This window comes from Lagopus leucura, unplaced genomic scaffold, assembly GCF_019238085.1.
Source record: "Lagopus leucura isolate 7727_CA_CO unplaced genomic scaffold, USGS_WTPT01 Super-Scaffold_1, whole genome shotgun sequence".
Lineage (NCBI taxonomy): Eukaryota > Metazoa > Chordata > Aves > Galliformes > Phasianidae > Lagopus > Lagopus leucura.
Window position 1 is genome coordinate 20,200,003 of NW_024962250.1, and position 23,435 is coordinate 20,223,437.

Below are 23,435 nucleotides of genomic sequence, written 5' to 3' on the forward strand. Positions count from 1 at the left end.
AGAGCTCCACTAAATCCTTTCTTCTTGCATCCAAACCCTTTTCTACAGTTCTTTGATCTTTCCAGTTCCACAAAAATCTTTCCAATGTGGACAGCATCACATGAGTTACACAAGAGAGAAAGTCTATTGAAATACATCAAACCTATTTAAATGTGATACTTTTAATGTATAGGGCAGGAATTTGACAGTATTTTATGGGAAGGAATTTTCTCACCACAAGTTCCAGATTGCTCTTGGTCACAACCACCTCAGGGAGACAGAACATAGCTGAGTGCTGCCTAGAGCCAGCAAGACTGCATCAGGTTTTGTAAAATGGTTGTGGAATCATGAAAAGCTAATGCTGTCTTCATTGCTTATGATATCAAGGGGGGTCGGCCAAGGTTGTGCTTTGGTGGGGTGGACTTGGGAAACAGCCTGAGCAGTGCATCAGTGTTTTAGATTTTTATGAACTCGCTGTAAGCATTGCTTAACTAGAACATGCTCAAAAGTGGTGGGACTGGCAACTGAGAGGTTCAGACCTGGCCCTACAAAGAAGGCTTATAAGAAATACACAGAATGGTGTAATAAGGTGACTTACCTCATACTGATCCTTTTGAAGTTTAGAGTCTCTTAGTAACCCCATTTTCTACAGATTCTTATAAGTATTATCAAACTACTCTTCCTGCATCTGAAATCCTAACTCTTTGTTTTGAGCGTATTAGTTGTTTTGGCATTAGATTTTTTACCTTTTTTTAATATTCCTGAAGAAGAATTTACAACAAAACAAAACTTGCTTCAAAGAAGGTCCTTTCTGCATTTACTGAAGTATGTCTCAGCTGAATATGGAATAAGAGGGTTAAGTAGTGCCAAGTGCCAAGAGAACTGTGCTCTGTACCCAACAATTTTAGACTCTTAATTCTGTAGGCATTTATGCCCGTACTTCTAAAATATGTGTGCATGCATGCGCGCACATGAGGAACCCAGTCCAGCTCAAAACTACTTGTATATAAAGTTAAACTAGGAAAAAAAAAACCACAATTGCAGGTCTTTTCTGTCTTCTTGGCTGACTGAGCTTCAGCAGGTCATTTCCCTTCTCTGCATGCTGTTTTTGCCACATGCAAAATGTGCATGATTCAAAATAGGCTTGATGTCTGCCTTTTAAACACATAACATTTCTGACCATCCTTCCAGATTGTGAGTGTTCAAATGAAAGAATATTTGCTTTTCTGAGACTGTATTGCTCTCAAAAAAGAAGGTGGGGAACTGTTCAGAGACAGAATAAGCATGCCTGTAAGTCATGGCTCTCTAGTCATACTTTTCATTATTACCAGATGGCAGAACTAGTGCTCTTCAGGAGTTGATAGGAAGTATCAGCTTTCTTCTCAGCTGATTTTATTCCTCTTTTGAGATGAATAAATACTATGACAGAATACTTTCTGTGGTGAAGATACATTAGCAGTAAAGTAAAACTGCTGGCTTTTCTTAGGCAGATGATGGAGAGTTCCTGCAAGAAAATCTAGGAGATCCTTGCCTAGTCATATCAGCACAAACTATGTGGAAGTGCTGTCACAGTGAAGAGTAGGCTTATGTGTCAAGATTTCTTCTAGAAAGAGACTGTGATACAAAGAGAGTGGAAACAATAACTGTCAGTACTAAAAGCATTTCAGGCTTATGGAAAGAGATATGGAAAAGGGTTTTCTTGCACAAGTAAAAGTAGTAAACTTTGCATAAAACCAGTATATAAACTGTGGGACTGAAGCTGGTGTTAATTAGGTGAAGTTCTGTGATCTGATTAAATAATGTGATGAGTATCATTTGGCCTCCAGTATGCCAATATATTCTCTATTTCAATTACTTACTGTTTCTTAACTCTTCAATGCCAGGCATGTGCTTAGATCTGAAAGTTGGATCCAGCAGTACAGGTCTCTGTCTGGTCTAAAGGGCAAGTATACTGTAGATTTCAGTTTACTGAAGCAGATGGTGCCATAGCATAATAATTCCAGGGTTTCTTTTTCTTTCTTATAACTTCATTTATTTTAGACAATTGGCGTATGCTGTCTTGAGAAAGAATTTGAAAGCAAAGGACCAATACCTTTCACAAGGTGGCATAAAACCTGGCACAGATGCAGAAGTGCTGATTCTGTATTATTCTGTACTTTCTGTACACAGTATTCTGTGTAGCAATCTACATTAATTCAAAGTAGAGTGAAATACTGTAAAAACAGACCAACTGCGTTTATCACTTACTTTTCCTGCTGCTGGTGATGGCACAAGGTGAATAGTAATGGTGAGCTAGCTCATAATCTTCCAAACAGAAGGTAGAAAGCAAACAATGTGACAAGATTAGTTATTGTGGACCACAGATAAAGGCTTAATATTTTAGCCAAGGCCTGTGTAAGCCCGGTTTATTTTGAAATATGTCTGCTGTCAGGAGCCCAACTGGCTGTATTTGCTTCTAAGTTTAATCATATACAGAATTACTCTTTTGAGCTGAGAAGATGAGCTGAGAAAGGGATTTAATAGGAATGCTTGTTTTGTGACAGGGCTTTTCAGAGACAGAATGGCTTGCCGAGCCAAATTTAAGGTCTGTAAGTTTAATCGAACATACATTTTGGAGTGACATTACAACCAGTGTTGGTCAGGCAGGAATTGGCTGCAGTGTCTGGAGTAATTAGATTCAACACTGTGGTGTACCACAGTTTAGAGTTTGCTGATGCTGCTAAATCAGTCTCTAAGACTTATCTTTTAAGACTATTTATATCAGTCAGTCCAGCCACCTGTCTACCACAGGGCACAGAATTCTACCCAGTAATTCTGGCATCAGGTTTAAAACTGCTGCTGAATACCCAGAATCCAATGCAAAAAGTGCAGAGGAAATTTGGTTAAGCAGTTAGGAAACTGGTCCTTCTGAGCCAGTGTAGTCATTAACAGAATGATGGTTTACAAAGGAAGTTTGGTATATGACCCATTACATGCAGCCAGGTTATGTTTTTTAGTAAATCAGTTGGAACTTACTGTTTTTCTAAAGGCAGGTTTTTATGGTGACAAAAATAATATTTAAATTTAGGAGTAAGAATAGTTAAAGTTTCATTCACCCACACAGAGGGCAAGAGAGAGATGCCTCTGTAGCATGGCAGGCCACCTACTGCAAGGCCTTACCTGTACATTCCAGGCTTTGGTGCTATAAATATTTAAACATTTTATTCGAAGAGAACAGCTTCCACAATTGAAACTGAAAACAGTTCCTCAGAACCCAATGTTAGCACAGTGCTGTTTCCTGAAGAGGGAAGCCACTGGAGTCTGGCTCACTTCTACAAAACCCAGATCTGAACCAGTTTCCTCTCACCTCTAGAGTAAATGATGCACTAACCAAGCACCTAATTCTAGGAAGGTGCTTTTCTCAAAGCAGCCTCTCCTCTCTGTCTCACTAGTTTCCTTGACTTTTGCAAAAATACTCTGCAGAGTTCAGTGAAACATATCCAAGAGGAAAACCAAAGGAAAGGAGAGAAAAAAGTTGTTTTTTTTCATACTGAAGTGAAATTAAGTGAATTTTTTTGTGTGACCCCTCAGTGAGCAGTCAGTTTTTCACTGAGCTTAGCTGCTAAATTGCTTGCAATGCTTTTGTCCAATGCATTGTACTTATCTAATATATTTTTAAATGCTTGGTTTCTAAAGGGAATTTGTGTTCGCAAAACACATTCCAGAAGAAGCTAGATATCATGCAAGTAAGGCCATCTTCATAGCCTAAACCTAATCTTATCTATTGGAAAGATAACTAAGGGTTGTAGTTTAGGTTTATAAGCCTTTATATAGCATTTCAAAATCCAGGAGGATTTTGCTTTTATCACTTACCCCCCCCCATATGCAGGTAGAAGCTATTGTTTTCTGCTAGTCTGTATATTACTTTGCAGATTAGGGCATAGGCTACTTGAAGGATGCTTTCATTGGGTTTCTTTTCATTTGAACATACGTTTTGGCCACTTCTGGGGCACAATGCGCTGGAAGATCTGTGACAATGCAACTCTGTCATGTACAGAACTTATGGATGAAAGCCACCACATTCATTTGGAGTGAGTTCTTTTGGTCAAAAATGTAGCAGTGTGGGAGAAGCTATGTGGATTTACATGGTTTCAGATTTTTTCCTGATCCCAAGCTCCAGCTTAAAGCTGGATTTCTTCATTAGTCAGCAGTAGAGAGGGTGGTTACACCAGTAGATACTGGTTTTTTCAACTCTACATCCAGCTTCTGGGCTCCTTAAACAAACTTCTCTGGCAGTAAGAATTTTAAGTCTGATTGAAGCTGATTCTATGATCGAAATGTTTATGCTCAAGGGAATAAAACTCTATGAAGATCTGCTAAAAGTCAAATTATTTTGTCAGTCTTTTCAGGAACTATGTAAGAGTATTCCATGTAATATCATGCAGTCTGTTTAGGCTCTAGTCAGCTGTATAGATGGTAAGAGAATGCAATTTAAAATAATTGAAAGAGGAGCTGAGAATGATGGAGAATCTGTCTTGAGAAAGACATAGCTGACAACATTCATGTTTAGGCAACATTTCAAGACTCTTCACAATGATGTATCTTTTGCTCAGTTGTTCCAAGCGTCATATTGCACACTGCGTTTATACCAAGAAGAGTGTTTATTCGCAAGGAAAAGAAACCTTCATTTGTTAAATCCATGTCTTAGCATACCATCAAGTGTAGTCAGTGCTGCTTTTAGCGAAGTAAAATATAGTGAGGCTGTACTGGTAGGTGAATCATGATTGCACAAAGCAATAGAAGATGCTTTCTTCAGGTCACTGCCCTCTGTATTTTGAATCAAACTCTACAGACCTCTAGACTTTCAGGGTAGTTCTCAGCATGTCTCATTTGGCTGTTGAGACATTTCAGTTAGTTTTGATTTTGAGGCATCGCACTATTCTTTTAGGTTATTGCAGATTAAGATGCTCACTTTCCAAAAGGAGCAGCCTGCAGTAAGCCACCAGGCTTGGTGCAAAGCCTGGCCAAGAAGGGGTGATTCTGTCATCCTCACCCCTCACAGGTAGTGCCTCGCTTACACAAATGGTCTTATTAGCTGTCTTTTATTACTCACAAAGAAAAATGTTGCTTAGTGTGAGTCAGAATGGCAGAGTTGGGCCCTGGGTGAACAAAGAGTACAGGATTATCTTTCCGAAAAGCCCCCTGAGGCCTGTATCAAGAGTTATTAAGCACTGATTCAGCCCATAGCATTATTTTGTAGGCTTAAGAGGGATTTCAGTGGTATATTGGGTCTTGTGTCTGTGTAGGGGTGAATTTTGCCCTCTGTTTTTTTTATCTTATAAATAGCTGTTACTGTTTCTCTTTTACATTATTGTTTAAATCTCTTTCAAAGGTACAGTTTCTTAATCCCCTGCTGCATTTTTTTTTCCTTCTTCTAATAAAGAATAAATAAATTTGCAAATCCACACATGACTGAATCAAAAGGCAAATAAGCCCTGCACGGTCTGAATTTGGTGCTGGATACTTCATTTTGATTATTTCAGTCATCATTCATTTGAAAAGCAGAAGCTATGTTTGTTAAGCCTCATTATTTTCTATGAAGCCTGACAGTTTCAAGGTTAAACAGAAGACATCTACTTTCATCCCAGTGGCATTTCTGTTCAAACACGGGCAGCTCCTCACTAACTTGCATACTGCCATGTGCAGTGCCATTGGCTGATCCCAGTGTGGAGCACAGCTGAGCCTTACTGTAGGACCCCTAGCCTGCATCTCTGAAGGAAACCTCAATCATTAAATACATTTTTACCCCTCTTCTGTAAGCTACGTGATTTCCTTTAGACTGAGCAGAAATTTTAATAAGCTCTGGCTTTGGATTTTGCTGTTTCTGCTGTTTATCAAGAAATAATTGGCAATCCAAACCTTCTGTTTTAAATGTTACTCCTTTCCTTTGTGTCCTGAAGCATATTAGAGAAGGTTTTAGTGAGAGAGAGTGGGGGGGAGGGCCTCCAGTGATGTTTAAAGTGGTAAAAAAGCTGCAGTGGTGCTTCTGAAAGTAGAGGGTAGAAAGTCCTCATTTCTGTTGATATTGAGGGATGATCTGTCATTGTTTTCTAAAGTTGCACATGGAGCTGATTTAACAGGAAAACATCTCAGGAGGAGGAGCTGAGGAAAGTGTGACCTATAAGTAACTATGAGTTAGAGCTGTTAGAACCCAGAAAGCATAGATTCATCCATTTTAAGGAATAAGTATGCCTGACTTTGTACGTGTGTGAACAAACTGTAGTGTTTTAGAACTGTCTGGGTAGCGCCTTCAGAAAGACAAAGTGCCATAGATTTATGATACAAAACAGGAAAAAATGCACTTGTTGATTAAAAAAGGAAAATCAGTACATGGACAGTAGGAGGGAGAGGCATGGCTAAGCAGTAACTTTTTACCTATACTTAAAAAGTGAAATTGAAGTCATTAATAGTTGATTCTTCAGAATCCCTATGAAACAACTAGAACCAGGTGAACTTTCCACATACATTTCCTGGTGTCTGATAATTGTGTTAGGGTGGTGAATTCTTAATCAAGTTTCAGGAATTAAGTCATCTGGTGAGTACAATAAGAGGTGTAGTTTCATGTCACTTTGTGGTTCCTGGAAAACAAGAGTGTTTCAGTACGTACCATGCGTGTTAGTCACGACTTGTGGCATTAAATCCAAAATGTGTTAACTGGTTTTCCTGCTCTGATACAGCCATTAGATAAAATACATTTTACAGTTTTGATAAAATGATGTTATTTTTTACTTCCTATCTACATTCCTTATGTTATATAATATTTATTTAAAAAAAAAAAAAACCTTTTCTGATAAGAAGCAATGGTCAACTTTGCAGTAGTGAATACAGCTACTTGAACTTGTGGTTCTTTTTGATCCATTGTAGAAGGTGTGTGCATAATATGCTGGTTCTGCTCTGAAAGTGTTCCATTACTTGCAGTGCCTAGCTCTGTATAGATAGTTTATATGTGGGATAGCTTTCATGGAAGAATTCCATAAAATTGAAGAAGTAGCTTAAATGCAAGATTACTGGAATGCTGAAAATAAATGCCTGCAAATGGAAAAACCCTAAACACATGTATAGCCCTTTGTGTTTCCCTACCTACAAAAGGAAAGAACAAATGAAGCCCTCAAGTTGCTGGACATGCTTATAGCTTGTCCATTAAAATTAAGGATTAGATGCCTCTCTGACCCACTTATTTTGACTGTTAATTTTTCTGTAATCTCCATAACAATCATACAGGCCACCTTCAAATATCATTGTGCACATCAGAGACTTGGCTTGTCATTACTTTGAAAGAGCTTCTGACATAAAACACATGGGATTTGGGCATAAATTTATAAATTGAACAATAAAAATATCTTGCACTGCTGGGTAACAGCAGGGTGTTTTTTAAAGGGAAACAACAGCTAAGTGTTAAGTTTAAGAAGAGGTATGAACTGGCCAAATTTTTAAAAGTGCAAGAGCTGAACATTGTGCTAACACCAAAGAGTATGTGTGCCACAATTGCTGTACAGCGTTTTGTGTTTGTTCCTTATGGGGATTCACATACTCCATATACTATAAAAGAAAAGCAAGTTGCTATGTATCCCTGCAGATGGGTTGGGTTTTAGGTTAAAAAGTTTTCTGTAAGTTGTCTGCGTTTTCCCTTAATGTCTCTCCTTTACAGTAGTGCTTTGTTTCTGAGCGTGACCACCACCAGGACAGCTTGGTTCAGTGCAAACACTGTCTCTTTCAGCCAGAACATTCCTAACATTAGCTTCCTTTTTTTTCTCCTCTCCCTCTTCCCTGCCCCCTCTCAGGTTGGAAAGGCTGGTGGACGTCCTGAGGAAGAAGGTTGGAGCAGGGACCATTAGGACCGTGATCTGATTGAAAGCTTCAGTCTAAGGAAGCATTCACATCTGGTGACCAGGCTGCTTCATTCAGCACTGTGTAAACACTAAAGCCTTAACTTAGCAAACAGTTGTTAGAAGTGGGACACTCCAGCGACATTCCAAGCTGAGATAAAATCAAATCATAAATGTTTAACTACTTTGCTGCTGAGTTCTGTGATTTGTTGAAATGTTTCACTGCAAACATATATTTGTTTTTAAGCAGATGCATTGTGGCTCTGTGTACTATGAAAAATGATGTAGATGCTTATTTTAACAGTCTGTTCCATCAGTGTAACTAGACTACAGTCTGCTGCAAGCAAGGCACAGCTTTACCATGTGTTCAAATACCTCCAGCTTCAGGTGCAAAATCCTGGAAAACAGCTTCAAAATTTGAATCCCTTGTGTTATTTATGAAACTGCAAACAGTCTGGTATTTGTATATTAAATACAGTAATTGATAAAGTAAGTTTGCGTTCAAGAAATAGTTCTGTCCACTGTGTTGGAGATTTTTTTCCTCTTTACTTACAGCCCATTGCAGCTAATAACCATAGCTACATCTAAAGGAAGGATGCACTTATAGCTTTATACAACACTTGAATAGCTGCTGGAGTACATGGTATTTTCAGCATACCTTCTAAAGAAGTGTATAGCTAGGTTTCACTGGAGGAACAACTGCATAAATAATCATAAATCGCTGTGTGAAAGCCTTGAGACATTGTGGGGTATCTCAGACAGTGGGGAAGGTTTCCTGGTTTGTTTTCGGTTACTCCTCTGTCCTTCCCTATAGGGTAAATCCTTCAGATGTTCAGAAATCACCTTACAGTCAAAACGCATCTATTTGTTGTAAGGTGAGTGGCTCAGACATTTCCTGCAAGAATGTTTTCCCAGCTTTATTTTGACCTCTGATTGCTCTGCAATGCAGGAGTACCATCCGGGTTGGATTTGGGGCCAGAATGCCAGCCCTCTGCTTTGCTGACTCCCAAAGTGCCCTGGGAGAGAACTTGAAGGCTGAAGGACAAAATCATACAAAGAGGAAAGAAACAGAGGAGTGGGGAGGAAAATTGCAGGTACACAGTCATTGTAGACATTACCCAAAGATATAGGAGAGTTGGCCCTAGATGTATATTTGGGAACCAAATATCTCCATGTACTCTGCATATTTTTATCACACAAGCAAATGCGAACTAAAGAGTCAGTTCAAGGCAGCTGCCCAACAAATCTGGCCCCTTGCAGGGAAATGAGTAGCATTCCTTCAAGCCAAATTTATCCAGGGTCACTTCAGAAACTCCTGAAGAGCTCCTTTTTGACCTTTGTTCAATCCTGAGATAGCCAGTGAGACTGAAGTCTCTCCACATGTATTCAGTGGGATGAAAGTTTCATGCTTCCAGTCCAGAAGCCCATCAACCCAGCACCCAGCCCCTTCCAACTCTCTAGAGTGCTCCCATTCTGCATTCAGACAACTCAATGCTCTTTTTTCCATTGTCTTCATTGAACCTTGGATCACTAATTGAAAGAAAAGATCACCTGAGCTGTCAGCACTGTTGAACCAGTTCTGCTTGAGGAAATGGTATAACCTAGTTTTTCTACTACAAAAACATCGAACAGCCATTCCTGTTTGTACCATTTTTTCATCCCTTATGATTTTATGTATTTTTCATCATTCAATCATCCACCTTCCAGACAGAAGACCAAGTCTCTCATAGAGGAGCTGTCTCATGTTTTCAACTTGCCTTGTCATGCTGATCTATTTCTTTTCTAGTTCTTCGGTGTTTTTACCAAGATAGAGCAGGATTTGTGCATGGTATTCAAGCTGTGACTTTAACAGATGTCATAATTATGTTTTCTGTTTTATTCTTCAAGCTATTTGTAATTGTTTAAGCATTAGAATTTCTTTAGGAAAGCTTGTGTCTTTTAAGTTAGTACTTGTATAATAATAATAACTTTAGATCTTATTCTTCAGTTATAATATCCAGTTCAGGATTCATCATGGGGTGTACAAGATCAGAACAGATCAAAACCATTTTCTGAACGTTCAGCTGCTGTATTACTATGCATTCCCTGACTGATTACCACTTGTTCCTATTCCACAGCTCATCCTTAGCAATGATATTTCTTTAGGAAATATCATTTATCTCCAGATTATCCCCTTTTTCAAGGCAATTTCTAATGGCCTTGAAATAAGTTGAACAGCATGGTGTCTGACAAAGATTCCTATAGGACAGTAAGTTAGTTTATATTCACTGTGAAAATGATACATTTATTGTTAGCTGTTGTTTCGAGCTAACTTTTAACTACATATTTTTCCGTGTGAAGATTTTCCATCTTACTCCTTTGGCAACTGTATTGAGGGAGCTTGTTTGTTGCTTGGGAAATGCAAGTTTACTTAATCACGGCTTGTTTTCTATGCATGAATGTGCTAGGTTCTTCCTCCCCATGTGTATCAGAATTTCTCACCTTGCCCCAAATCCTTCCTCCTCTGAGCCAATTACTGTGTGAGTGCAGGCTCTGTATAGCACAGCTGTTGGCCCTCCCTCCCCTTGCGTCAGCTGGCTTTGTTTAGGAACGTAGCATCAGCATACTTCTTATTGTGGGTGTTACTTGATTATGTACATCTATATGGTAAATTTGCTACATTATTTTCTTTTTGACATGTTATACCTAAGATAAAAAAATATTTCCCGATTCTGTCTTACATCTTGTACCAAGTGACCATGAGATGTAATGAGCTTTTAAGTTAGCTTTTTTTTTATATCACCCTGCACATGTAACTTTGAATCATAATTAAATTAGGCATCAGTTTTTAAAATTCAGATAGAAAAGTTTGTTTTCTTTTGGAAAAAGCCTTGGGAAATTGGCTGTGCTGGGAGGTGAAGATTCTGAAGCAGTTGGGCTCTGTCTCCTCCTTGCTCATATCATGGTGTGTGGTCCTCAACAAATCCTGCAGTGACTGTTGTAAAAGGCATGAAGACCCTCAAGAGGCCCACGGGCACCCTGGGGGGGATCTCAGGCACCTCTGTGGGTTAATGGCAAAACACTTTCACTTCTTCACCCGCTGTAGTGAATGACAAAGGTTGGGCAGTTCCAGAAATAGAGGCCCAGCCTTTGGTGCCTTCAGGTGGATTTCTGGCCTCAGTGAACTCAGTCTGAGTTTTGTCTTTCAGTGTAATGAGGGCAGGAACTCTGATCTGACATGTAGAAATAGGCAATAATGATAACACAGATAAATTGGCTTTTGTTGTGCAGTTTATTCAGTGAGAAGTGATTGATGTCTGTGAAATGTTCTGAAGGCAGAGAAAGCCTGCTCTATATAGCAGATATGGAGAAGTCACTTCTGTCCTAACTTGTGGAGAAAGATGAGCTTGCATCAGATTAAGTAACAGAAATAGCAGTTTGTTTTCCTCCCGGTGATGAAAGATGGCTCACCATGGGCAATACTTATGGTGACAGTTGTAATTACTGGTCAAATTAGTGTCCCTGTTGTTTTGAAGAGCACTGAGATATTCAGGAATACTCAACCCCTGTGAGATTTCCTGTGTTTCTCTTGATGATCCTGCAGCATGCTTGCATTGGGAGCCATTTCTGCAATATGCCAGGGTAAAATATGTAAATAGCATCATGTTGGCTTGGGATAAAAGCGTTATTAATGCTTTTCGGCACTGTAATTATATTCATAGTAAGCCTTCCCTAAGCCCACACTAATTAACAATATTATGACAAATCAACTTTAACAGAAAAGAACTGTGAACCTTTAGTCATTTAGTACTGTTTTCATTCAGCCCATAACCCAAAATCAGTAGTGTGGTTTTCTGCACGAGTGCCAGAAAAACTACTGATACTTGCAAAGTTCAGAGCCAGATCAGTCATGTTTGCAGAATCCCAGAGATGAAGTCAGTTTGATTCTGCTTTAAATATGTTCACAATAAAGCAAGATTCACTAGTTAACCATTAATATAGGGGAACATGAAAACAGCTCTTATGAATAAGCCATCATATTTAAATAGTTTAGTAAAGTCATTATGTTGTCACTGGCATACTTGTTTATCTATTTATTCCAAATCACAGGACACTTTACAGATATTCACCTTAATTTTCAAATTAAATGGCTTTATAAATTTTCTTATCAAGTGATCAAGAATTATAACATCCTTAATCCATGTACACAAATGAACTTGCTATCTAAATGTCAAGATTCTTCTGTGCTATTATTTTCTTCATTTAGAACACTTCCTGATGAAGGCTGCTAGCATTTTTTTCTTCTTCTTTTTAATTTGTGTGCCACAAGATTTTTGTCACATGCAGGAATAAGCTGCAAGACACATTAAGTCTCTCACTGACAGTTTCTCTCATATTGATCTCACTATGATCACAGTGTTATGCTGACTATTATTATTGTACCATTTCACATCAGGTCTACAGAGCTGGACTTCCCTTGTTTGTTTTTCTCATGCATTGGTAAATAAAATGCATTCACGAGTCCAAAAAACAAAGTGGTGTTCTCATATTAGGTTGATTATAAGTCAGCTGTTGAGCTTCACTGGTCTAAACATTTCATTCTTCAGTTTTGTTGGGAGCACACGTGTTCTGGGAGGCTTTTAAACAAATGCTTGAAATGGTTGAAAGATTTACATTGCTGGTGCCTAGCTAAATATGTAGTCTTTAGAAAAGACATGGTTTATTTTGGCACCATTTGAAAAACTCAAATATTTTAAACATTTGTTAAGTTTGAGCTTGCACATTTCAACGAAAAGTTTGCATTCCAAAATTACATCTCAGATTACCTGTCTCTCTCTCTCTTTTGTATTTTGTAATCCTTTTATTAAAATAGTCTTTGCAAAAGAAGTTCATTTTTGGGGGGAGGTGTTTGGTTGTTTTTTTTTAATTTGTAAAATATTGCCTTTACCTTAATCAATTTTTAAGGTAACATTTACCTGGTAACTCTATTCAACTAAACTTCAGAAATGCAACTACAGAATGCTTTCAGAATTTAGATCTTCATGTGAGTGGCCAAAACTTGTTTGTAAAATTAGTCAAATACAAGAATTCTGGCCAAATCCTGCAGAGCTTCAACTTAGTCATTCTGAATGCTAAGATAAATAAGTAGTAACCCTAATGTTAGGGGTGCAGGGCCAGACAATAAAGAGAGCAGGTTGAATGAGTACTGAACTGATAAAATAGAATAGCTCAGGGAAAAAGAAAACCTTTTGCCTGGAGTTGTTTTTCTTTTTGGTCTTTCCCTCCCTTGGCTGGGGGAGGGGCTGCAATGTTTAGCCTAAATTTTTATTTTAAAATCAACTTCTACCTTTGATTTTCCCATAGGATTTAACCTGAAAGTTGTACTGAATCTTAAAAAAGTGAGAACGTATAAATTGAAAACAGTATATTTTGTATAAATCCTGACAGATTCCCAGTTCAACAAACACTTGAGCATACCACTACAATTATGCACGTGCTTTGGTGCGTTGCCCAGTCAACAGCCAACTGCAAAGGGTCACACGCCTTTCTGCGAAGCTGTCATCAGGAGGAGTTTGGCGTGTTTCCTCCATGGTTACCTGGGGCCAAAGGTCCAAACAGTGCCACATTCACAGGAGTTCCTAAGCATTTGAATGACTTCTGAACGTGCTATGGCAGATCCATTGTCATATAGTGAAATAGCAACGTACCTGGCAGAATTCGTCACACCTGATAAACCTTGCAGAATACATTACATGAATTTAAGATGATTACTGGACATACATGAATATGAATACTGTATTTCACATATGACTGAACAATGACATGATTTCCTGAAGAATTCAAAAGGTGGAAGCTATGGGTTTGAGGTTTTTTGTTTCGTTTTGTTTTTGATAAAGTATATTACTAGAACTACTACCAAAGCCAAATTCATAACAGAAAAGGAAAATACAAAAATTTAAGATGGAAAAATGAAAATCTAGTTTAGTGCTATTCTGATTTATTGTCTGTAACCTCAAGACCTTTGCTCACAATTTTTGACTTTCACTGAAGTAGTGCCACTATTTCAAAAATTCTTTCTTTTCAGATAAGTAAACAGTTTTCAAAAATGAGAAATGAGTCTAAGTTGAAATCAAGCAAGATTTCATACACTTCTATGTGACAGTTAGCTTTTCAAAAAGTTAACTAATATCTTCACTTGGATGTTTGGATTATTGAGAGAACATACACAGCTCAGATGCATCCTTTGTGGAAGTATACTAGAGTAGAAATAGAATAAGAAATGGTAGGTTTCTTCGTCAACACATGGTTCCCAAACATTAGTGGTACACTTAAGCAAAAGAAGACACAAGAGATAAAATTTGCAGTGTGATCTGCTATGGCATTTGTTATATCAGCATGCTATGAAATGGAGGTGCATCAAATGAAACACTTGAAGCTATGACCTCCAGACTGGCAGACCAGTTCTACCACTAAACTGTATTCTCTCTGGTGAGGAGAGATTACAGCTTTGCACACAGGTCAAAAATATAGAGCTCTGTATCAATGTCATAGGATATGGAGCTGTAGGGATCCAAAACAGCATATCATGATTTTCATACCTGGAGTTATGAGTTCTCAATGTGTGATCCAGTCAGCATACTGAGAAAGATGTAGGTAAATCCAAGTAAGTAGAATCCAAGTAAAAGCTGTGATTTACTTCCTACAAGGACATGGAAGGCATACATCAGGACGCCAGGACTGGTCAGCGCTGAAGCTGCATAATAGCAAAGTGCAAGTTAGAAATTACATTTTGAACAGAACAGCAGAAAAGAGTAGTACAAGAAAAAAAAATTGCACGAGTGCGGAAGCATAGTCTGCTTCAGATGGAAAAAAAGGAGGAAAATTTATTACAATAAGCAACAGAAATACTTCACTTTGCAGACACACAGAGGTGTTGAAAATGTCATGGAAGTCATAGCACAACACGGATTCTGAAGTCTTTGAGTGTAGGTGTCTCACTGAAGCTAAAGTTAATGTGAGAGTGTGAGGATAAGAAAAATGCTGAAATTTGGTTGTGTTCAGTTTGTTCACTGAATTCTTGTTTGATACGACAAGATATCTCAGTTCTAAATTTTGAATAAAACAACATTCCTAATTAACATTTAGCTGGTTTGGTCACTGTGTAGCCAATATGTACAGTTGGCAGTGTCCCCCCTGCTTCTCTCAGGTTGAGCAATAGAAATCACACCTGTCCTATCGCTAAAGCTTTTTTGTTATAAAGAAGCATAAATTTAATATCACCAAAATGGTAAATATTGAACCTTCTTAAGGTTTTCATTAAGAAATCTTAGCACACATATAAAAGAAAGTGAAAAACAATAGCACTTTCTCCCAGTGATAGGTTTCTTCACACAGGGGATGATCAGAGTTGGTCACAATGAATGGAGGATGTTCCAAGCAGATTTTAACACCTCTGCTGCAGGTACTGTGTGTCCACATGTCAGTTTTACTGTGGTTTGGGTGTGTGAAATGCCATCACCCACAGCTCTTTGTCGCGTTTCTAACAGTCACCACTCTGCCTTTCAGAGCCACAGCTTCATCTGTCCCATAGAGTAGTTCTCCATTCTGACCCAGAGGCATTGCTTATGGAACTTGCTGCTCCCATGTGTGATAATTTTGAACTGGTAGTTTGAAGTGCAGGAGAGGGTCAGAGATGTGCAAACTTGCATTGTGCTCTGTGTTGAGCAAAGACGTACCAGGATGCAGGGAGATGTGTGCAGAGTGTGAGGGACAGCTCTTATCTGCAGACATACAGCATCAAATATCTGAGTACAGCAGTGCTGCAGTAGCATGCACTGGAAGAGAGGCCAGAAAGCTTCACAGTTTTGCCCTGCTTTGATCACATAATGGAGAAACTGACCTCAATTACTTTTCAAGCAGCTAAATGCCCCACTTCCTCTGCATTTTGCTAGTCTGCTCGTGATAACTTTATTTCCCAAGAGCTCTGACAGCCACTAGAGTAAGACTTATAAATCTGAACTGCCTCTGCCTAAAGAAAATATGGTTTCATCACATGTGTTTTTGTGAGTTCCCACAGGACTGTTCTCAGCATTCCTATATAGCAAAGCCACTGCTGCCTGTGGTGGCTGCCTACTCTGATTTTCAGTAGAGGTGCTATTCTTGTAATTTTCCATACATTGAGATTTGATCTGCAGGCAACAAATACTGCACATTACGAGGTGTTTCGTGCAAAACTTCACCCTTGCACAGACTGATTTCCTGTATCACTAACCATTTGTTATCGGGTGACCTGCTGCCTACTATCTCATTAAATGTCCAGTTTCTTTTTTTCAGCACTGTTTTCATTTTCTCTCCTTAAAGCCACCTGCTGCAGGTACCTTCTGGGAGCAGTTACTGTAACTTCTCACCAGCAGTGAGTTGAGCCAGTGCCTGGCAGGCTGCACCGCACACTGACCTCCTGACCCAGGATGTGCTGGAGTTACACCACCACCTGTCACTAACATGTCCTGTTCCCTACTTCACCCCACCCCCACTTGTCAAACCTGTAAATTACGTCTTTGGTTCCTGTTCAGTTTCTCTTCTACCCAAGTAATTCATACACAACACGTGTCCAGCTAGCTGCCATGTTGGTTTTTGGGGATTATAGCATGTCCACGTAGCATAGTTCTCCTCAAGAAAAAATATTGCTACTACTCTTCATAAAGGTGGGAAACAGTCCCTGATAGAATGGTTCAACAGGTCAACCCCCAAGTTCCTTGATTTCCTGTTGCTTTCCAGGTACACAGTCTGCCTACGGGGCAGAAGTTAACCCAGCACCCCTCAGCATGTCAGAAAGAGGCCACCCTATAGCTGGCCCAGGTCTTCACATGGAACCACAGCCATGAGGTTTTGGAGCCCTCTAAGGGGCTGCACAGAGAACCCACTGCTGTTATTGGACTTGCTTTCTGGTCTGTCTTCTGTCACCTTCAGATCAGAAGGTCTCAATATCCTGCTTTTGCCTGTGGTGTTAAAGAGGAAATTAATCTCTCAAATCCTTCCCTGTTTTGATAACTGGAGACCCTGAATGGCCTAATCTTCCCTTGGACAAACTGACTAAAGAGAGTTTCTGATACCACCTACTAGATACAGCTCAAACATTACAGCATTCCTGAGTTCTAACTCTTGGACGTGAGGATACTTGAACAGAACACAGCACTCCTTCCCTGTCTCAGACCTGGGCTGTACAGAGCCCATTCCCATTCTCTCACCATATGTTCTACCTATCCCCAGCACTATGCTCACCACTGGGGCTCAGTGTCACTCATGGCCTGGTGGATCACCTGTCACAGCCAACCAGCTGTGCAGCCTCTGTCCTGCTTGGGTGTCGTGTGTTCTTGATGACCTTGGTGATAAGGGAACCTGCCTTCAATTCAGGCTGGAATGTCTCTGTAGTCAAACTAAACTGCTGTAATAGAAGTGAGGTTGGAGGGAGGTGAAGAGGAAAATAAGTGCACAGACTGTAGGAACATGGATTGATGAAAGAGAGAGGGGAGAGAGATTGCATGAGGATGGAGGTGCAAGACAATAGTGAAAAGGTAAGCTGAGGGAAATATGATGAAATAGAAATAGGAGCTCATATTATCAAGCTTGTTGCCATTGTTTCCAATCCCCATGTCCTGTATTTTTATTTCTGGGCCACGAATGGTCCCAGTATGGAAAGAATTAAGTCCCTGTCACAGCTGTTTGACAGTCACAAGAGGTGAAGCCAGGAAGATGTCTGATAAGGCTGCCAAACAGGAGGGGGAAAAAAAAAAAAAAAAAAGAAACCTGAAGTGATCATGCAGTTAATCTTGTTGGTTTAGTTGTGTTCCATGGTGATTTTAATTGCACTGTAATTTGAGCTAAGTCAAAGGATGGCAAGAAGGATGGCTGGGCAGAGGCTGGTGGAATGTGCATGAGAAGCAGTGGTGCTGGTGTTGGTGTCAGTGCTGGGGCGGATCTGCTAGGCAGGATCTGAAGGCTTTTAGGGGGGCCTTGGCACAAAAAGGCGGTGATTGGCTCTGGGGCAGGTAGGGCTGGCAGTGGGGGTGGCAGCCACTTACAGGTGACATGATGATATAGTAACATGGTGCTGACCTTAGCAGGGGAGAAACACAGCACTGAGGATGTTTAGGAGGAAGTCAGAAAGACTCAGGGCTGTGAGAATGAATATCACAAGAACAGGACTGCAGAGCTGAATGGCAGCATGGGGAATCCACCAACCCAGGCAGGCACCAGGCAGAATATCTGAGGCCATACCTTGAGTCTCTTTGAGTTTTGCTTTAGCTTACAGCAGGACCTGCCCTTCATAACAGGAGGGGCAGCCAGCCCCCAGGAGTGGTCAAGTGCCCAGGCCCAGCAGCAGCAGCTGCACTCTGTCATTGTTATGGCACTGAGGAATCATAGATGACCACTGTTTAATTGAGAGATGCTATCAGGGATGTGTGCTCTGCAGCAATTGAAAGAAAGGTCATGTAAGTCAACTGGTATGGAGTGGCAAGAATTTTTGACCAACATATTCCTAGGAACATTAACTCTGGTTGAAATATAGTTGGCACAGCCACTGTGGGCTCTGAAGATGCAAAGGATGAAGTGAAGTTTCACTCCTTCAGTCTGTGCTGCAGCCTTCTTACAGTAACAAGGTGCTGACAGTGAATATTAAGAGCACTCATTTCAGTGATATTTGATATTGATCAAACAAATGAAAATTGAAATGAATTTGTGTTTCTGCAGTATATACTATGCATGTGGCAAATATTTCAGAGGCAAGACATGGCAGTTTGTGCTGGCATGCAGCATATCTAGAGGCCTCATATTAGAAGACAAAGCAGCTGTAGGAACAAGGCTGGCTGACAGAGCAGTGCAAGTAGAGGTCCTGGGGCTCCTCTTAGAGCCAGGAACTCCCCTTCAGCAAACCCTTACTGCCTCAGGGATCGAGCCCACAGATTTCCCCTTTGATTTCTCAAGAGCCCTTGTCATACCAAAGAAAAGACAACATTAAATGTGTGCCACCTTTGTCCCTGAACTTTGGGGAGCTCTTATCACAGGAGAAACTGCATTTTGACTACAGATTTTAGCCAGGCACAGAATCTCCTGCACTTCCTCACAGTGCCCTGAACACTGCTTCAAAGCAGAACACCAGTGATGGACAGGTTGCAAAACAAATGCCATGGGGTTTTCTTTGTGAAGAAGCTGATCCAACTTTTTTTTTCCCCCACAACAAAAACTGTTTCAGAGGGACAGCTAGAAGCCTCGCTACCTTTTTCCCTTCAATGCAGCACCTAGTGTTATAGATTTAATAGCGCATTTCATATTCAATTTATTTCTGTTACATACATGAACAGATGAGATTTTAATTTGCCTTCAGATTTTCAAGCGCTGGAAAGTAAGAACTGTGACATTTTAGGAAGAATGACTTGAGCTCCATGTATTATTTTCATAATCCCCTCTTCTATTCCTGTACATCAGCATTTTTTCTGTAAAGACCCTGTGGCTTCTATAAGGTCCAACTTTCTATAGTGTTTCCTGCCAGGTGTTGCCAGGTGCTGAGCAGCCTCTGCTGCCGTGGCTGTGGGTGCGACACCACAGCTCTGAGCTCCATTCTGTGGAATGCTACATTTGTATTAACATGTATCTCCCTTTGTGACTTTTTTTTTTTTTTTTTTTTTTTTTTAAGAACTGAAAATGATGTCCTTTAAAACCTCTTCCTGGAGAGAGAGAGAGGGAGGGAGGGAAGGAGGGAGACTGAGAGAAAAAAATACACTCCCCCTGGAATTTAACCTTAATTTGAACCAAGATCAGTGAAAGAAAAGCACTTTCGTGCATTGTTTGGCAGCTCCACCCAGCCAGCCCCTTATCTAACCTGAGTCTCTATTGCCCACAGCTTTGTAACTTTTGCAGCAGGAGCTCCACATGCTCTTACATGCTTTAAAGCAGGCTTGGAGACAGGGTGGCATTGGAATAGCAAGAAACACTGAGCGATCCCATTTTGCTCATCCCCAGACTGCACAGCACTGCACCTCTGAGGGCATAGAGGCACCTGGGAGCAGGGCTTGCAGCCTGGGGCCAGCCCCCGCCTGTACCCCGAACCAGGGGCTTTAAAACGTTTGTAACTCTTGGGTTTAACCCAGCTCCTTGGATTTCTTCTGCCTTCAGAGAGGCAGACAACCCTTGTATTGCATGACGTCAACTCGAGGTCAAAATTCAACCTTAAGCACACACATAAACCAGCGAGCTTCCTTGTTTGCTGTTCAGAGGCGGACTTCCACTGTACGTCTCCTATCGTATAGGCTGGGGGAACAGCCCATGTATTGCCTTCCTATCTCTTCTCACTTCCTAGAGAAGGCAGGCAGCTGCTCCAGGTGTGGTCCACATTTACACCGTCCACAACTCCTGCCAACCACCTGCTCCCTGCAGCCACCTCCCGCTCCCTGCTCCTCCTTGGAACTCTCCTGTCCCTGCATGCCTGCTGCTTGATATCCGTTCCTCCAAGTCCTGCTTCCTCCTCCTTCACTCTTGCTGTCCTTCAGGCTCTGCTTTTCCAGTACCACAGCCCTTTGGGCCTAGTGCTGCCTCCCTTCACCCGCACTTTTTTCTGTGGAGCAAATGCTTTAAATATGAGGGCAAGGCATGTACAGTAACTACTCAAAATAAAGACCCAATGTCACAGTTATAGAATTGTGGAATCATTAAGGTTGGAAAAGACCACTAACATCATCTAGTCCAATCACTGACCCATCACCACCATCACCACATCATGCAGTTCACATGGAAAGGAGGATGTTTTTCAATGCAGAGCACTTTACCACGAGTCCTCCCCTTTTTAACAACTGTCGGCTGCTTTTCTTCCAAAGGGAAGTTTTGCAGAATGCTCTTTGGTTTTGTTTCAGATCGAATGCAATAAAACTCTCCAAGGAAACCCGGCATGTGGCTCTGTTCTCATGCTCCTCGAGTATTTGAAGGACCCCTTGGAAGGAGTGTGCACTGGAAGATAGAGAGAGGAAGCAGGAAAAAAAAAAAAAATAAGAAATATCAGGGAGACACGGTCAGCGTGAATCATTTCAGGCTCTCGATTGAGCCTGGGATGAGATCATGTTTCACTTCCACCCTCGATGGAGCGTTCTCGCACCCTTCAAACCCATGGGCACAGAGTCTAGTGGTTAGCGTGGAGTCATTGGCAAATGTTTCAACCAAACGTACACGAGGCTTTTTTTGTGTTTTAAGGTAACCGCTGATCAGAAGAGCGGTTATGCTTACGTTTTTGCTTAAAGCAAAGAAATCACAGGTGCGGGCAGATGGGCAGCTGGGGAGGTCCCCCGGAGGGGAGCTGCAGGGGGGCGGGTCGGGAGGCTCCCTGGCAAAGCAGCCGCAGCCCCTGGAGCCGCCTTCCACGGCTTCCTCCGGGGCTCGGCCGGCGGCGGGAGGAGGAGATTGGGAAATCCCCGGCGTGCGGCGGCGCTCCGACCGCTGCCCCTCCCCGCTCCTCCTGGGCTCGGCGGTGCCCGCACCGTGCTCGTTGGGCGGGGGAGGGGAAGTCTCTGTGCCCTGCAGAGGGTGAGGGCTGCGATTCGGAATCCCTCTCCTAGTCCCAAAGCCTCACTCCGTTCCTCCAAAGCACCCTGCCAAGTGCCATCGCTGGGAGATGCCACGTGTTTAGTAGCCTGAGCGATCCGTTTATAATTTAAACCAGTGTTATTCTGTATACCCTTCTTTTCACCTTTTTTTTTTCTTTTTCTTTTTCCCTCCTCCCGTTTTCCAGTATCCCGTTATGCCGACGCTGGCGCAAGCGCCGAGACGCAGAGCCCACGGAGCACAGGTCCCTGCAGATACGGAAATCTCGAGGCTGCGACTGTGGGAATTGAGGAACTCCGTGTCCTCGTGTGTCTGTGTATTGACCAGTTACGTAAGGCTCTATCTGTGCTTGGCATCTCAGTACTGAAAGGCGTTATGATACTTAGAGGAGAAAGGCGAGAAAAAGATGGTATTGGTATTAATGGTATTGGTATTTCTATGGGTATTGGGTACGGGTGTTGGTATTAACGTTAGTGTTAGTATTTAGTTTCCCCGCTTCTATTGTATTCCCATCGCCATGGAGAGGGCTGCTGCACTGTACCTCCAGCACTGCGTGCTGGCTGCAGTCTGAAGGCTGTTAGAAATTTTCCATCCAACGCGTATACACTGGCTGGCTGTTGCCCTGTCACAGACAATGCACCCGGTTAGGTACAGTGATACTCCTTTCTTTGAAATGAGAAATTTGAAAAAGAAAGACTCGTTTCCATGAATGGCTTTTCTGGTTAATGCACGCTGCAGCTTTTATTCTGTTCCTGTATTTCTAGGATGGTGACAGTACATACAGTGGGAAAACAATTACACTCAGAAAATTGATTAATGCACATTGAAGCCTTGCATGTATACCATGACTTGGAGACATTGCCAGGCATGCCAGCATAGCAAGTAAGGTGTTCTGATTTCTCAGATAAAGATGTATTTGCTACGAAGTTCAGAACTGCTGTGTGAAGAAACCTCATTATCAGATAATGTGCACGAAAATGTCCCATCCCTTTTTTACTTTTAGTGAAAGGCCATCAAGATGAGACTGAAAATACACATCATTTCTCTAAGCTTTTAAATCCTCACTGTGGTTAAGACTCCTTGAGCAGCTCTCGCAGGACCGTCCTGCAGAGTACTGTGCAATTCGTGGAAGTGCCCCAAATCACTGTCATTTAACTTCGTGTTACTGGCTTATGGCATTCCCGTAGGGCACGAGCTGCGTTGTGCTCTGTAGCTGACGGACTCCGCGGCAAGGTGTACCCCAGGGCTCCCCCGGACACCTACAGGTACCCCGCAGAGAGAGAGAAAGTGGAAACCACCAGCAACACTGAGCCCCTGGCATGCTTAAGCACCCTTGTCTTTCCTTAGAAGTTTTAAGACCTCAGTTGTCCTCGAGCTTACAGCAGGATGGTTTCGAGGAGAGATGGACCAGTCGGACACCTCTTTCATGTAGAGGGACACTACAAATATCTTTTGGGGCTGTCTTTCCTACCTATCTCTTTTCCCAATTTTTACTGAACCAACTTGCATTGCATTTACTGAACCTGGTTTGGCTTATTTGTTTGTTAATTTGTTGGTTGATTCATCCATTCATTTATTCATTCGTTCGATCGTTCAGGTATTTGTTTCTTCCAGGAGATCACGGACCGTTCCCACCTCACTGTTGCCAAACGGCAGTGATGGGGAGAAGCTGAAGCACAAAGGGCGAAGGGGCCAGGCCCGTGCCGCTGCCCCCGCGGCCGCTCTGTCTCAGGACGGCGGTGGGGACCCGGGGGAGCTTCCTCTAGCCCATGGAGCGGTGCTCTCGGGGCAGGCTGAGGGCGGTGGGTGGTGGTTTGGGGTGCGCTCGTTTTTCTCGTCCGCTGCGCTTTTCTTCCAAATTGCCGCCGACCGCAAGAAATGAAGAAACCGGAGATCAACGCAAATGGAACTGCTATTGTAAATCTAATCGCCATTGCATCTGTTTCACTGGAAATGCGGAACTGCACAGTGAAATGCACGGAGCTCACTTCAATTCGTTAGTTAAATCGTGATTGGGGGGGG

The 23,435-nt window shown here is 41.6% G+C and overlaps 1 protein-coding gene across 3 annotated transcripts in view; it reads left to right on the forward strand.

Moving 5' to 3' along the window:
* Nucleotides 1-12,535, forward strand: part of MIPOL1 (mirror-image polydactyly 1) — a 173,767-nt gene extending 161,232 nt beyond the window's left edge. For all 3 annotated transcript variants that reach the window (XM_042868128.1, XM_042868119.1, XM_042868137.1), the window contains one exon: nt 7,800-12,535. In XM_042868128.1, coding sequence (XP_042724062.1) covers nt 7,800-7,866 — 67 coding nt within the window. In that variant the 3' untranslated portion in view covers nt 7,867-12,535. The remainder of the gene's footprint in view (nt 1-7,799) is intronic.
* The last annotated feature ends 10,900 nt before the right edge of the window (nt 12,536-23,435 follow it).